The sequence below is a fragment of the Oreochromis niloticus genome, unplaced genomic scaffold, assembly GCF_001858045.2.
Source record: "Oreochromis niloticus isolate F11D_XX unplaced genomic scaffold, O_niloticus_UMD_NMBU tig00003454_pilon, whole genome shotgun sequence".
Lineage (NCBI taxonomy): Eukaryota > Metazoa > Chordata > Actinopteri > Cichliformes > Cichlidae > Oreochromis > Oreochromis niloticus.
This window is the reverse complement of record NW_020327869.1, coordinates 1-11,100: the sequence shown is the minus strand read 5'-3', so window position 1 is coordinate 11,100 and position 11,100 is coordinate 1. Positions and strand designations below refer to the sequence as shown.

Here is an 11,100-nt window from a genome sequence, read left to right as displayed (position 1 = left end):
TCCGAGTGCAGGAGCCCAGGAACAGATCCACGACCTGAAACATAAGGAGACTGGAAAGAAAGCATTGTGAAATCTGGAGGGAACCTTCAGGTTTCCACGCCTGCTGTGATGGATGCTTACAAGCGGGTGAGATGGATATCAGAGTGCAGGACCCCAGGAAAAGGTCCAAGACCTGAAACACAAGGAGAGTGGAAAGAAAGAGTTGTGAAATCTGGAGGGAACCTCCAGGTTTCCACGCCTGCTGTGATGGATGCTTACAAGCGGGTGAGATGGATATCAGAGTGCAGGAGCCCAGGAACACATCCAAGACCTGAAACATAAGGAGAGTGGAAAGAAAGCGTTGTGAAATCTGGAGGCAACCTTCAGGTTTCCACGCCTGCTGTGATGGATGCTTACAAGCGGGTGAGATGGATATCAGAGTGCAGGAGCCCAGGAACAGGTCCAAGACCTGAAACACAAGGAGAGTGGAAAGAAAGAGTTGTGAAATCTGGAGGGAACCTCCAGGTTTCCACGCCTGCTGTGATGGATGCTTACAAGCGGGTGAGATGGATATCAGAGTGCAGGAGCCCAGGAACACATCCAAGACCTGAAACATAAGGAGACTGGAAAGAAAGCGTTGTGAAATCTGGAGGGAACCTCCAGGTTTCCACGCCTGCTGTGATGGATGCTTACAAGCGGGTGAGATGGATATCAGAGTGCAGGAGCCCAGGAACAGGTCCAAGACCTGAAACATAAGGAGAGTGGAAAGAAAGAGTTGTGAAATCTGGAGGGAACCTACAGGTTTCCACGCCTGCTGTGATGGATGCTTACAAGCGGGTGAGATGGATATCAGAGTGCAGGAGCCCAGGAACACATCCAAGACCTGAAACATAAGGAGACTGGAAAGAAAGCGTTGTGAAATCTGGAGGGAACCTCCAGGTTTCCACGCCTGCTGTGATGGATGCTTACAAGCGGGTGAGATGGATATCAGAGTGCAGGAGCCCAGGAAAAGGTCCAAGACCTGAAACATAAGGAGAGTGGAAAGAAAGCGTTGTGAAATCTGGAGGGAACCGACAGGTTTCCACGCCTGCTGTGATGGATGCTTACAAGCGGGTGAGATGGATATCAGAGTGCAGGAGCCCAGGAACAGGTCCAAGACCTGAAACATAAGGAGAGTGGAAAGAAAGAGTTGTGAAATCTGGAGGCAACCTACAGCTTTTCACGCCTGCTGTGATGGATGCTTACAAGCGGGTGAGATGGATATCAGAGTGCAGGAGCCCACGAACAGGTCCAACACCTGAAACATAAGGAGTTTGGAAAGAAAGCCTCCTGAATTCTTGAAATTTTTTAAAGATGCTTCATCTCCCAACCCAGAAGCTCCTTTAGCCCCCTGCGAATACCCGCCGTTTTCTTTTTTTTTAGTTTAACTGATAAAGATTCATAAAAACGTAAAAAAAAATGCTGAGCAGGAGCTGAATAAAACTGGTCATACACTGTGCGATCTTTTCAGTCACGTTATTCAGCTTCTGCTCAAACTGCACGATTGATTCGCAGGGGTTAGATGTTCCTAGGTAATGCTGGGCATACACTGTGCGATTTTTGGCTAATTTTGAGCCGAGTCTGTCAGTCATGCGACCGTTTTGGTGATCGGCCTGAGTTTCGCCTTCATCGTGCATCGTGTTGTATACATGGGGTAACAAGAAGCGATTAACACCTCGACCAGCTCCCGAACATCAATCGTTTGGTCATAAGAAAATCAAGCCTGTTTGAAATCCTGTCGGCCATCGTGAGGGTCACTGCAGCCTCTCACACTGCGCACGCGTAAACACAGAAATGAAGGCGAAAAGACGGAGCAGCACAGTAGTGCAGCATGTGATCTGGACACAAGCGATGAAAGCACAACTTGTAGAACTTTTGCAAGCTCTTCCGAGCCTTTTCGATGTCTCCTCACAAAATTATCACGACCACAACAACCGTGAAAATATTTGAATGGACATTGCTGCTCAATCACAGCTGCCTGATCAATATTTTTCATTAGCAATTTAGCACAGTTGATGGTGGTGGTGTGTGTGTCTGTGTGAGTGAAAGACAGAGAGGGAGAGAGAGGGACAGATTGATGCTTAGTGTGAGCACTCAGGTCGCATCAGAGCATCGGGCCGTATAGTGTGAGACCCTGCATCGTGACCTACGAACTTCTAACCCCTGCGAGTCAATCGTACAGTTTGAGCAGGCGCTGAATAACGCCACTGAAAAAATCGCACAGTGTATGCCCAAGGCTCCGCCGATGCTGATGGAAATGGACAAAACGTTAAGAAACGCAAAGCGAGAGGAACAGACTAACACAAACTAATGCTGTTTTTGACTTCTATTTATGCCCTCAGTAGGCGTGACCTAACGGCCACACTTCAAAGCACGACCGAACTTCAAAGCACTCAGCCTTTTGACGCGTCGTGTAATCTTCGTTCTAATGGCGCAACTCCTCCCACTCATTCATAATCCGACCTCCGCGTTTGCACTCGCTGCCTACAAGAGCGCCCAAATTTGAACATCACTGATGTTCATCGGATTTACAGAGTGACGACAACCCCCGTCAGCATGTTAGATAAAGGATTTAAGTTATATGCTGCATCATATATACACAACTACGAAGGTAAGAAAACGTAAATTAACCGACAAAGAAATGTTAGCTAACGTGAAATGCAAACACTACGTTACTCCGCTATGTGTTTCATTTGATGTCAATTCTCTACATTACATGTTTCCTTAAACGGTGTTTATAGTTGAGGTTTAACTAATGTCACTTTTGTTGTTAGACACTTTTATAATAGCGTTAGGTAGTTGGCTAACTAAGCAGGTAGTTAACTACCCAATGCTACTCTTGCTACGTGTAAAGTATATATGTTTAAGACGTGTTGACATGAGTAGTACAGAAATAATGCTAATGGTTCTTGTATCTTTATTCAGTGTCCAAAAAACACAGGTTGACAGGGGAAGTCGGTGTGAGAGCCCTGTGCTACAGGTCAATGAGGAAGAGTGAGGCACCACACAGACTAAGTGTAGGCAGGAAGCTGTGTAAAGTTGTTAATCCCTGTTCAGTGGGGTTCAGTTCATTTAAGCATTAGTTAAGTTCATTCCTGAAGGCCCATCAACTTGAATGTTTTCCTTGTCCCCCTGCTTTATCACACCTAATTTGACTAGTCAGATGTGTTTGGGTGATCAGAAACAAATTTACACCAAGTTAATACTGCAAATATACACAATCTAAGTTATTACAGTTATCAAGGATGGTTAAATTGTTTTAATAGGGAGAGAAGGAAACACTAAGCATTCAGGAGGGTAAGCCTGTAGGGGTCAGTAACCATAACACTGAACTATGTTCCTGTTCGGCTCTTCCATGAAGATGATGTTACATTTTTAATTTTAGTTCTTTCTTCTTAGATTAAGCTTCTGGATTCATCGCCGGTGGTACTGACACATAGCCAGTGCTCCTGTGTGGCAGGTGCTGTTATGTGCAATCACACAGTGGCACTGCTCTTCCAAACAGCACACTACTCACAACTCAGAGTGCCGGTTGTCCCCCTGTGCATAGCTGCACCGAATCTGAACAGCAATGGCACAAGCCACGGACAGTGGTAATTTAAATAAGGTTAAAGTTTTGAATTAGACCATGTTTACATATGAACAGCAACACCATCCATAGTAAATGTGTCTTCTGTTAGGGTGTGAAGCCAGGACCTATCAACTCTATGATCTTCACTAAGCCGGTACCAAATAGGATGGCCCAGACTGGAGTACGGTAATTAGATTTGTAAAATTTGGTTTCCTGTGTTACAAATGCATGTTGCTATTTGTTCATACATGCATGTGTCAGAATAGGTATTAATTTACATACAACATTACACTTTCTGAAGACGGCTAACTCAGTCATGTACATATATACATCCCAGTCTCTAACTTATGCACCACTGTTTCACACTTTTTAGTTTAGTTGTTGTTCAGTATAATAACCTTCTTCCTTAAATTATTGTCATTGATGTTTTCTTTAGGAGTGGATTCTACAGAGGCATTGTGGGTCCATTACCAGATCCCTGACCTGACAAGCCCCTTGTGGAAAGTGCCTTTGGGCTGGTGCAGGAGGGCAGTGTTCTGTCATGTCAGCAGCCGGTTTTGACAACCCGGTACATCACACTACACCGTGATGCACCACCAACACCGCACTTGCCTCTGGAGTATGGGTATGACATCAAGGAAACCCTGCTCGCTCAGACAGCCTGTGATATTTTCTCAAACCGCTGCGCTGAACAAGTTTCCAAAGAACATGCTGTGTGACACAATAAATATCCTTTAACCTGTTAACCTGTGGCTTCTGGAAGAAACTCGGGTGAGTCAGTCACTGCAAACACATTTGTATCATCAAGTGTTTGTCAAATGAAAATGATATGTTTTTCTACACTTAGGATAATTTTCTATGTTGCAGTGCAGTAAAGTGCACGTTTCTTCTGTGTTCAATCATACATGTTCTAATTGTTATAAACAGAAAAAATCTTTTCTTACTTAACTGCTTGATTCTTAACTTGTTTAACTGAAACATGATGAAATGTCATAGTATTTTTTTTTTTAAATGTCCTTGGCAGTGCATGTGTCTGCATTGTAACTTACTAATAAAAAGTCCTGTGTGTACTTTGGTGTGTGGTTTATGTTATTTTATTGCAAATAAATAATAGTCATTTTATTTTACAGTTACACACAATCTTATATCTCTGGCATGGCAAGGCAACGCAATATCGGGTACATGCAATTCGAAACCTGACATTCCAGAGCAAAGCATGAAGCACACAGCACGTGGTCAACGTGACTCATATGGAGACTGACAACATTACAAGGAATAAAGGAAAATTGAGGACTTAGCCACAGAAAAGACTTTTTTCCTTTTTTTGTTACAATAATTCGAAAAGGTCAACTATGATTTTTAAATTAATATCATAGGTGTGAGTTTAGAGTTCAGATTTTTTCTGCACATTCTTTCTTTTTGTATTTAATTATGATGGTAAATACATTTCGCAACATATCTGCCTGCACTTGCTCTTAAAGTAGGAACAGTTCACCTTTCCAGCTGTATTTTTAATACTGATGAGTTTACTTTAATTGTTAGCCTATTGGTCAAAATGTATTGTTCTTCTGATTCATGTGTAATGCTTTACTCAAATAATACATCCACATTTCAGCACGTAAGCAGCTGTTTGTCTCAGTATTACCTGATAACATACTGAGGCCTGCTGATCACGAAGTATGTGGGAAATAAAAGCATGTTAGGAAGAGACTAGGGCCATTTTCAGTTCGCGCCTGCTTTCTCTCCAACGCCTTGGCTCAAAGAATGTGCTGATGCTGAAGTTGACCTCGACCTTGTGAGCCAATTTTTGTTTCATGTCCCACTTCACATGCTGCAGATGCTCCTGCAGCTCAGTCTTCTCATTGTTTGCAGGGATAACCATTTCATTTGAGGAAGAGGAGTAGGAATGTAGTCCAAAGACAAATGGATGTGGAGAGGAACACTGGGACTTTCTCTCTTTCTATCTCTGTTTTTTCAGTTGCTAGTTTCCCCTCAAGAGGAATGAGCGCATGTTTGTGGGCTCTGTTGCCACATGTTGTGGTTCACTTTCTAGAATAAGGATGAGTTAGTTTCTGGTCAGACCACAGAGAAGCAGCCAGAAAGAAAACGTGCTTCCTTGTCAAGAACAAACACAAAACATTTGCATGACTTAGTGTAATTACTTGAGTACAGAGATTAGACTTAAAGTAGGATCATAATAATTTGTGACAAAATATTGTCAAAGGGAACTTATTATGCTCATTTCCCTTTTTTAAAACAATTCCTGCATTTTACCAGAGCGGTTTTGCATGATTCACAGTTTTAAAAAAAATCCTTAGCTTTTGGCTGAGATGAGCATTTAGAGACATTCCATTCACCTGAAGTAATTTACAGCCAATAGTATAGCAAAACTGCCTGAACGAGGCATGACGGAGACACACTTTCGTGTTTTTTATGCAAAATTCTGACCCTACCTTCTGAATGTTGCTCATATTGTTTTTCCAGTCTTCTAATTTCCAATTTGGTGAGTCTGTGCTGTCTTAGTTGACAGGAGTGGGACCTGATGTAGTCTGCTGTTGTAGACCATCTGCTACAGGATTCAATGTGTTATTCAGAGATGTCTTTCTACACACCTTGGTTGATATGAGTGGTTATTTGAGTTATTTCTGCTTTCCTATTATCTTGAAGCAGTCTCGCCATTCTCCTCTGACATCAACAAGGCATTTTTACTCAAAGGACTGCTGCTCACTGCATATGTTCCTCTTTTAATCCCCAGAGATGGTTGTGTGGGAAATCCTAGCAGATCAACAGTTTCTGAAATACTCAGACCAGCCTGTCTTACACCAACAAATATGCAAAGTTTAAAGTTACCTAACTCACTTTTCTTCCCCAAAAAGTATGTGGATCCTTTAATATAACTGGAGAATTTCTATCCTGCTTGTTCAGAATCATTATTGCTTAGGAAAAGAAATGCACAGAGAATACTTTTGCTAAATGTAGTCTTTTCGGTGAGGTTAGGATAGCACTTCAAGTGCAGCATCATCCTGGATTTAGGTGTCAAGACTGATATGCATCTTTCTCTCCCTGTGGCTTTTTACATCTGGACTCAAACAGAATTGCAACTCGTGAAAGAATTGTTTCCATACAAACATGCAGACTGCCTTCCAGTTTAACTCCACTCCTCAGCTTGTATAAAACCCTTTATAGTTCACTCTGTCTCCCTGCCCAAAAAGCACAGTACAACCAGAGATTATATATGCCAAGTAATGAGATGAAGAATAGGGACGATGGCATGTGGAGTTGATGCTGAGGAGAATTTACAACATCTGCCTTCTTTGTTGTGGCAAATGTCATGGCACAGTGGCCCGTGGAAATGGGATGGACTCAAGTGCAGTTTCAAAACCGGAGGCGAGAGGTGCGGTGTAACAAAGGTCTTTTATTCTCAATGTTTGGAAATCAACAGAAAACTCAGACTAGTAATAAGGAACGTAAACTAGATGTCTGAGGTAAGAGAAACTATGACCATAACGGAACTACGACTAGATTACAGGGACGACTGGGTGCAGGGACAGGGCAGGGGAAACTGTGGCTGGCCAGGGCACTGAAACAGAGGAGAGAGCAGTCAGGGGAATCCAACAGCGAGCTGTGAGTGCATCTAAGAATAATTACACTGAGCTGTCTTACGTGCTTGCAGGTGGAGGTTGCTTGGAGGAGGGGGGGGGGGGGGGGCAGGAGACAAAGACCCAGGTGGGTACAGCGTGCAATGCAGGGAGGCAGGCAGGAGAGACTGGCCGTTGGAAAAGGGAGAGGTTACCGGCAGCTGAAAACTGGAATCCAGGAGAGCTTGGTAGGTGGGTTCCAGATGCTGACGAGAAACAGAAATAAGGTAAGTACACACGATGATTCACCAAGGAACAGACGTGAGGCCGAGAACTGACTAAAGTTGGCAGATAATCTGGCAAAGACTAGTTGTGTGCGCAGGTCATAAATACTGCCGGTATGATTGCCATCAGGTGAGGAACAACAAAGACTCCACCCAGGGGGGAGGAGCTGATGCTGTGGAAAACTACCCAGACCATGACAGCAAATGCATGAGTTGGACCAATGTTTTGGTTAATTTCATGTCTGAACCAGACATGAAGAACCCTCGGTTTCTTGTTATGAAACTGAGCGCTCTTATGGGATGAACAAGAAAATAATCTCATATATTGTAATTCAGAAAAAAATGAGAAATGAGAAAAATATATATATAAAAAAAGCCAAAACAAACACCGGTCATATCTTTAGAAAGCAACATTATGCCACAGACTGTCACTGTTGTGAGTCCATCCATTAGTTTGCAAAAACTTGTTATGAAGCCTCAAGCTGTGCACTTTTGCCGTGACAGTCTAGACATGTTGAATCTGGGATATGACAAGTGAGTGTGGATTTCACTGTTTAATTGAGGCACACGCTCAAAGGCTTGCAAGTTGTCAGTTACACAAAGGAGAACATAATTTATACAATGAAAGTCACATTGTATTAAATAAGACTTGAAACTAGTGACTCTGGCCACGAATTCATCAGGAAAGTGTTTCCTGAGGTTGTGGATCAAGTCTTTGTTTCCAGACTTCCATAGAAGAAGAATTATTTTCGAACCAAATGAGTTCCCTCTCATGGCCATCAGGAATACTGAAAGCTGAATTACTGGCTTCACTTTCCAAACGCCAAAGCTACATTCATGTTTTATATGCAGTCTATGGTTCTGGCATTTATTGTTACTGTGACTGTGAAGTGTCCCTTGTGTTAACGGCACAAACTGCTGACAACAATCCATGACGCTCCAACCTCCTGAAAGAATTCACTGTCAAAGTCTTGTGTTCATCTATGGTAGGTCAGCTACACAGTATTACACAGGTGGTTCTAATGTTAAAATCTTTCTCCTGAGATACAAAGTTTTGAATTATCATGTGCCATGATAACTTACAGATCTCACTGTGCCATATTATCCCAGTAGAGCACTTTGATCAACGACTACAGGCTTGCTTGTCGTTCCTAGAGCCTCTAAAAGTAGAATGCGAGGCAGAGCTTCAGTCTCAGGTTCCTTTGTAGAACCATTTACACTTTGGATTCAGGAGACAGACGTCCCCTGTATTTTTAAGGTTAGCCTTAAAGTGTTCCTTTTTGAAACATCACTTAGTTATGCATCTTACATCAGTCTGTTGGAAGCCTTCCCATGATGGACACAGCATTTCTTCTCCACGTGTCTATGTGCCACTGCTGCACGTCATTAACAATGCCCTCTCTCTCCTGTAGTCTGTGTTTTGTTGATCGTTCTTCCTCTTTTATGTTTTTTCTTTAACCTAGAGCTTGGTTCTGCTGAATGGTTCTTCCTATTAAATGGGAGTGATTTTTGGACTTCTCTCTGGTATTGTATGGCCTAGCTGATGATATAAAGCACTTTGTGGGTGGTGTTATGCATTGGCTCTGTAACTGAACTAGCTAATTATTCTGTATGTAAAAAATAAAAAATAATATAAGAGAACCAATTATTTATCTTGTATTTTTAAAGGTTTTTTTTTTTCAGAATCATTTACAAAATGACTGCATCCATACTCAATAGTTTTTGGGTACAAAATGTTAGTTTTCATCCTTTGATTAAACTCACTGGCACAATGGGTGTGATATCACACCAGAAAGAGATTTGAACAGGCAAAGGTCTCCCCATGATTTTCCAGCCTATTCTATGGACTAAAATTGACTAAAATTATTATTTTAGTTTCATCAGACCTCTCCATTGTGAACTAAAATGGCTCAGAATGATCAATATATTAAAACATTTGCTCTCTCTGGAAAAAAAACCCTCACTCACTATCAGAAAACATCTGATCTTGTGGTTAGAGACAAAAAAATATACTTGAAACATCAGTACAATAGTCTACATGTGTGTAAAAGTAGTCCTCTTGCATACCTTCACGCTTTGATGTATCAAATAAAAAGTTAAAGTCTTACTTTCCTGCAGGATAACTGAAACCATGTTGACACGACTTCACAGCCTTTATTCAGACTGCCGGCCACGGGGGATTTTTCATCCAATCATTTTACATCCGTTTCACATGTGGAAACAATCATACACGTGATTACAGCTAGAAGCTGTCAGTCAAAACACCTATGTGTTGTACACCTCCACATGCCTCAGCTGTGTGATCTCTGTGACACACACACATGTCCAACTTAACTTCTCCTCTCTTTCTTTTCACCTGCTGACGTGCAGCGATTTCCTGCTTCCAATTCCCCTCCACAAATCTGCAGAAATAATTATTGATATTATTTTAGGATGAGCAGGGATTTTTCAGTTTTTGTGAGACATTAAAAGGAGAAGAGCTGTTAGAAAGTCTTTTCGAGTGATTGGATCAATCTTTTCAACCTGCAAAATCAACTTTTCTGATTTGTTGTTTAGAGATGCTAATTCCCCACTGGTGTATTTTTGATCACATGAATGCTACTCCCGCTAACAACTGACTGTGACCGTGGAGTGCTGGAGGGAGGAACTATCCCAGTATAATTTCCAGAAGCAAAGATGCCACCAAAGACGATTGTGTTAAAAAGCTTTGAGTAATGAACCCTTTTTCTATACAAGCTTCAGTGTTCAGAAAACTTAATTTGGTCATCACTAGTAACCAACTACCTCATACACATAAAACTTAGAGGTATTCAAAGTAAATAAGTTTATTTATTTATTATACAAACTTTAAACATAAACATTTTCTGTTGATAAAAAACTAATGTTAGAGCACTTGTTTCACATGCACAGCAGTTAAAGAAAAAAAGGTGGCAGGCAGTAAATCTAGTTTAAGTCGTGACCATTCACTCCTCCATTGTTAGGGTGATAAGTGCCAATGTAGGGAGTATAAGCACAGTGCTGAGTCTAGACACATGGGGGTATTGCATGTGACCTTGAACTGGGACTGCTGCTCCTTCCAGTGTGACCTTACTTAACCAGGGTAGCTGAACACAGAGCTTGAAGGAATTTGTTTACTGTGGAAGGGAAATGTTTTGTGTTGATGCTTAAAGGAAAAGTCTTTTGAGGATGGGCATCGATCCCGCTACTCTGTTGTGTAACTGTTTTTAAATCCCGGTAGCACTGCAACCATGTAAGCTAGCGCAATAATTTTTTTTGCATATGAAACCGGAGGAGTTGTACTTACATTTATGCATCAGCTTGTCCTAGTCACGGTTCCTTCCACATATAGCTTTGCAAAACTGCATAAAAAGCGCTGCAGCAACAAAAATAATATTCCAGAAACACGCTTTGCCGATCCGATCAGCTGTTTGTAACACTTCCTACTCCATCAGCACAACTATCGCATGTCCCGGATCTGCCCGAAACCGGAAGTGAACGTCATTTTGCGGAAATGTAGTTTTTTTTTTACCATCAGGGCTTATGAGCCTATACTGTTTTTAAAATTATGTTGACTTATGACTTCTGTGTCGTTTCTGGGATGCCTAGGACTCATATTGCACTGCTGAAATAGTTTATTTTGATGCATATG

The 11,100-nt window shown here is 41.8% G+C and overlaps 1 protein-coding gene and 1 long non-coding RNA gene across 6 annotated transcripts; one reads left to right on the top strand and one right to left on the bottom strand.

Moving 5' to 3' along the window:
- Positions 1 to 2,455: 2,455 nt before the first annotated feature.
- Positions 2,456 to 5,337, top strand: LOC109197942 (uncharacterized). 3 transcript variants are annotated; one of them, XR_002058948.2, is made up of 5 exons: positions 2,468 to 2,629; positions 2,944 to 3,035; positions 3,418 to 3,611; positions 3,699 to 3,775; positions 4,026 to 5,337. It is a non-coding gene; the product is annotated as an uncharacterized LOC109197942 (long non-coding RNA). The 3 variants fall into 3 exon arrangements; XR_002058947.2 differs by having other exon boundaries at positions 2,456 to 2,629; positions 2,944 to 3,611; XR_002058949.2 differs by lacking the exon at positions 2,944 to 3,035 and having other exon boundaries at positions 2,473 to 2,629.
- Positions 5,338 to 7,001: 1,664 nt separating this feature from the next.
- Positions 7,002 to 9,629, bottom strand: LOC112845138 (pectinesterase inhibitor 10-like). Of its 3 annotated transcripts, none has more exons than XR_003217942.1 (3): positions 9,560 to 9,629; positions 7,253 to 7,433; positions 7,002 to 7,169 (listed from the first exon to the last, which is right to left on the bottom strand). XR_003217942.1 is itself a non-coding variant. In XM_025904690.1 (3 exons), the coding sequence occupies exons 1-3, from the start codon at positions 9,582 to 9,584 to the stop codon at positions 7,108 to 7,110; spliced, it is 309 nt and encodes a 102-aa protein (XP_025760475.1). In that variant the 5' UTR covers positions 9,585 to 9,596; the 3' UTR covers positions 7,002 to 7,107. The 3 variants fall into 3 exon arrangements, 1 of the variants encoding a protein (XP_025760475.1); XR_003217943.1 differs by lacking the exon at positions 9,560 to 9,629 and adding an exon at positions 7,507 to 7,578; XM_025904690.1 differs by having other exon boundaries at positions 9,519 to 9,596.
- Positions 9,630 to 11,100: the final 1,471 nt, after the last annotated feature.

Excerpts from the sequence above, each read along its gene's own strand:
- LOC112845138 (XM_025904690.1), bottom strand. The coding sequence starts at position 9,584 with ATGGTTTCAGTTATCCTGCAGGAAAGTAAGACTTTAACTTTTTATTTG. Across the intron at positions 7,434-9,518 it reads TGATACATCAAAGCGTGAAG|CATCTGGAACCCACCTACCA; the intron begins GTATGCAAGAGG and ends GTTTCTCGTCAG. Across the intron at positions 7,170-7,252 it reads CAACCTCCACCTGCAAGCAC|TGCCCTGGCCAGCCACAGTT; the intron begins GTAAGACAGCTC and ends CCTCTGTTTCAG.